This window comes from Papilio polytes, unplaced genomic scaffold, assembly GCF_000836215.1.
Source record: "Papilio polytes unplaced genomic scaffold, Ppol_1.0 DF821067.1, whole genome shotgun sequence".
Classification (NCBI taxonomy): domain Eukaryota; kingdom Metazoa; phylum Arthropoda; class Insecta; order Lepidoptera; family Papilionidae; genus Papilio; species Papilio polytes.
In genome coordinates this window covers 1,087,491-1,088,637 of record NW_013528137.1, presented here as the reverse complement: position 1 = coordinate 1,088,637, position 1,147 = coordinate 1,087,491, and the positions used below count along the sequence as shown (strand labels likewise).

Here is a 1,147-nt window from a genome sequence, read left to right as displayed (position 1 = left end):
CCGGTACTGCGCCGCCTCCCCGGACACGCCCAGAAGCGACCAGAATTGGTTCCACTGCTTTTCGGAGTAGTTTTTTGTCTGCTCGTCGATCTTGATCACGCCCGTCGAGTTCTTGCAGCCGAGATCCTTCGTGTTGAAGATATGCATCGCGATATCTGTACTTCGATTTCTGTAAATTGAAATAAGTATTAGTTAAAACTCGTCACAAACAAACATATATTTGTCCGTAAAACAATACAAGCAGAACTGACCTCTCGATGACATTGGCATAGAGTCCAATATACAAGAACACCTGGTCCGGCGTGACCAGCAGGAAGCAGTCGCCGCGGTTCACGTTCGAGTGCACCGGCTCTACCAGCCGCGTCTGGAATTCATAATGAAAAAGAATTTGTTTGAATCCAACAATATAGATACACGGAAGGTAAAGAACATTATTTATAGATTAAACAGAAATCTGTAGTAATAAATACCCTCGCACTAGGCACAGTCAGTTTAGTTATAATTATTAATTTTAAATACGGTTTTATAAAGTTTTACAGAAAAAAAAAACAATAACAGAAAATTTAAAATACTTTTTTAAGAACATCTTCTGTGTTCTGATACGTTAATTTTAACAACCGTGATTTTATATTATTTTTTGCTTTGTACAATGCATTATTGTATTACATGTGTATTACATTATAACACGTTAACTGCTGCACTTGCCTGGCTAACTTGGCCAGTACAGTAGTACAGTAGGACTGTAAGACAGCAGAGGTAATGACTGGAATGCGTTACCTGCACTCGTCTCCTGCCCTTGACGTGCAGCAGCATGAGTGTGTCAGTGGCGCGGCGCGGCGCGCTGGCGGCGCTGCGCAGCGCCACGCTGGAGAAGTCCTCCTTGCTGGCCAGCGCCGCCAGCGCCTCCGCAGCTAGACCACAGTTGGCCGTCGCTGGAATACAAGTAACAAACAAATATAATAACGTATTTTGGAAGTTAGACATCTTATTAGGACTCATTGAGCCGTTCTAGAAATATGTAGTAATAAACATCCATCCATTAGTATGATATATCTTTTTACTATTATAAAAGCTAAAGTTTCGATGGATGGTAGAGGATAGTCTGGAAGAATACATAGGCTACTCATTTTTGTTTTTCTAAATCCCA

At 41.6% G+C, this 1,147-nt stretch overlaps 1 protein-coding gene across 1 annotated transcript in view; it reads right to left on the bottom strand.

Annotated features, from left to right (window-relative positions):
• Positions 1-202: 202 nt before the first annotated feature.
• LOC106109651 overlaps positions 203-1,147 on the bottom strand; it is a 104,630-nt gene continuing 103,685 nt past the window's right edge. Inside the window, exons 20-22 of the mRNA XM_013291236.1 lie at positions 1,124-1,137; positions 778-932; positions 203-364 (exon numbers count right to left, since the gene is read on the bottom strand). Of these exons, the coding sequence (XP_013146690.1) occupies positions 203-364; positions 778-932; positions 1,124-1,137 (331 nt within the window). The remainder of the gene's footprint in view (positions 365-777; positions 933-1,123; positions 1,138-1,147) is intronic.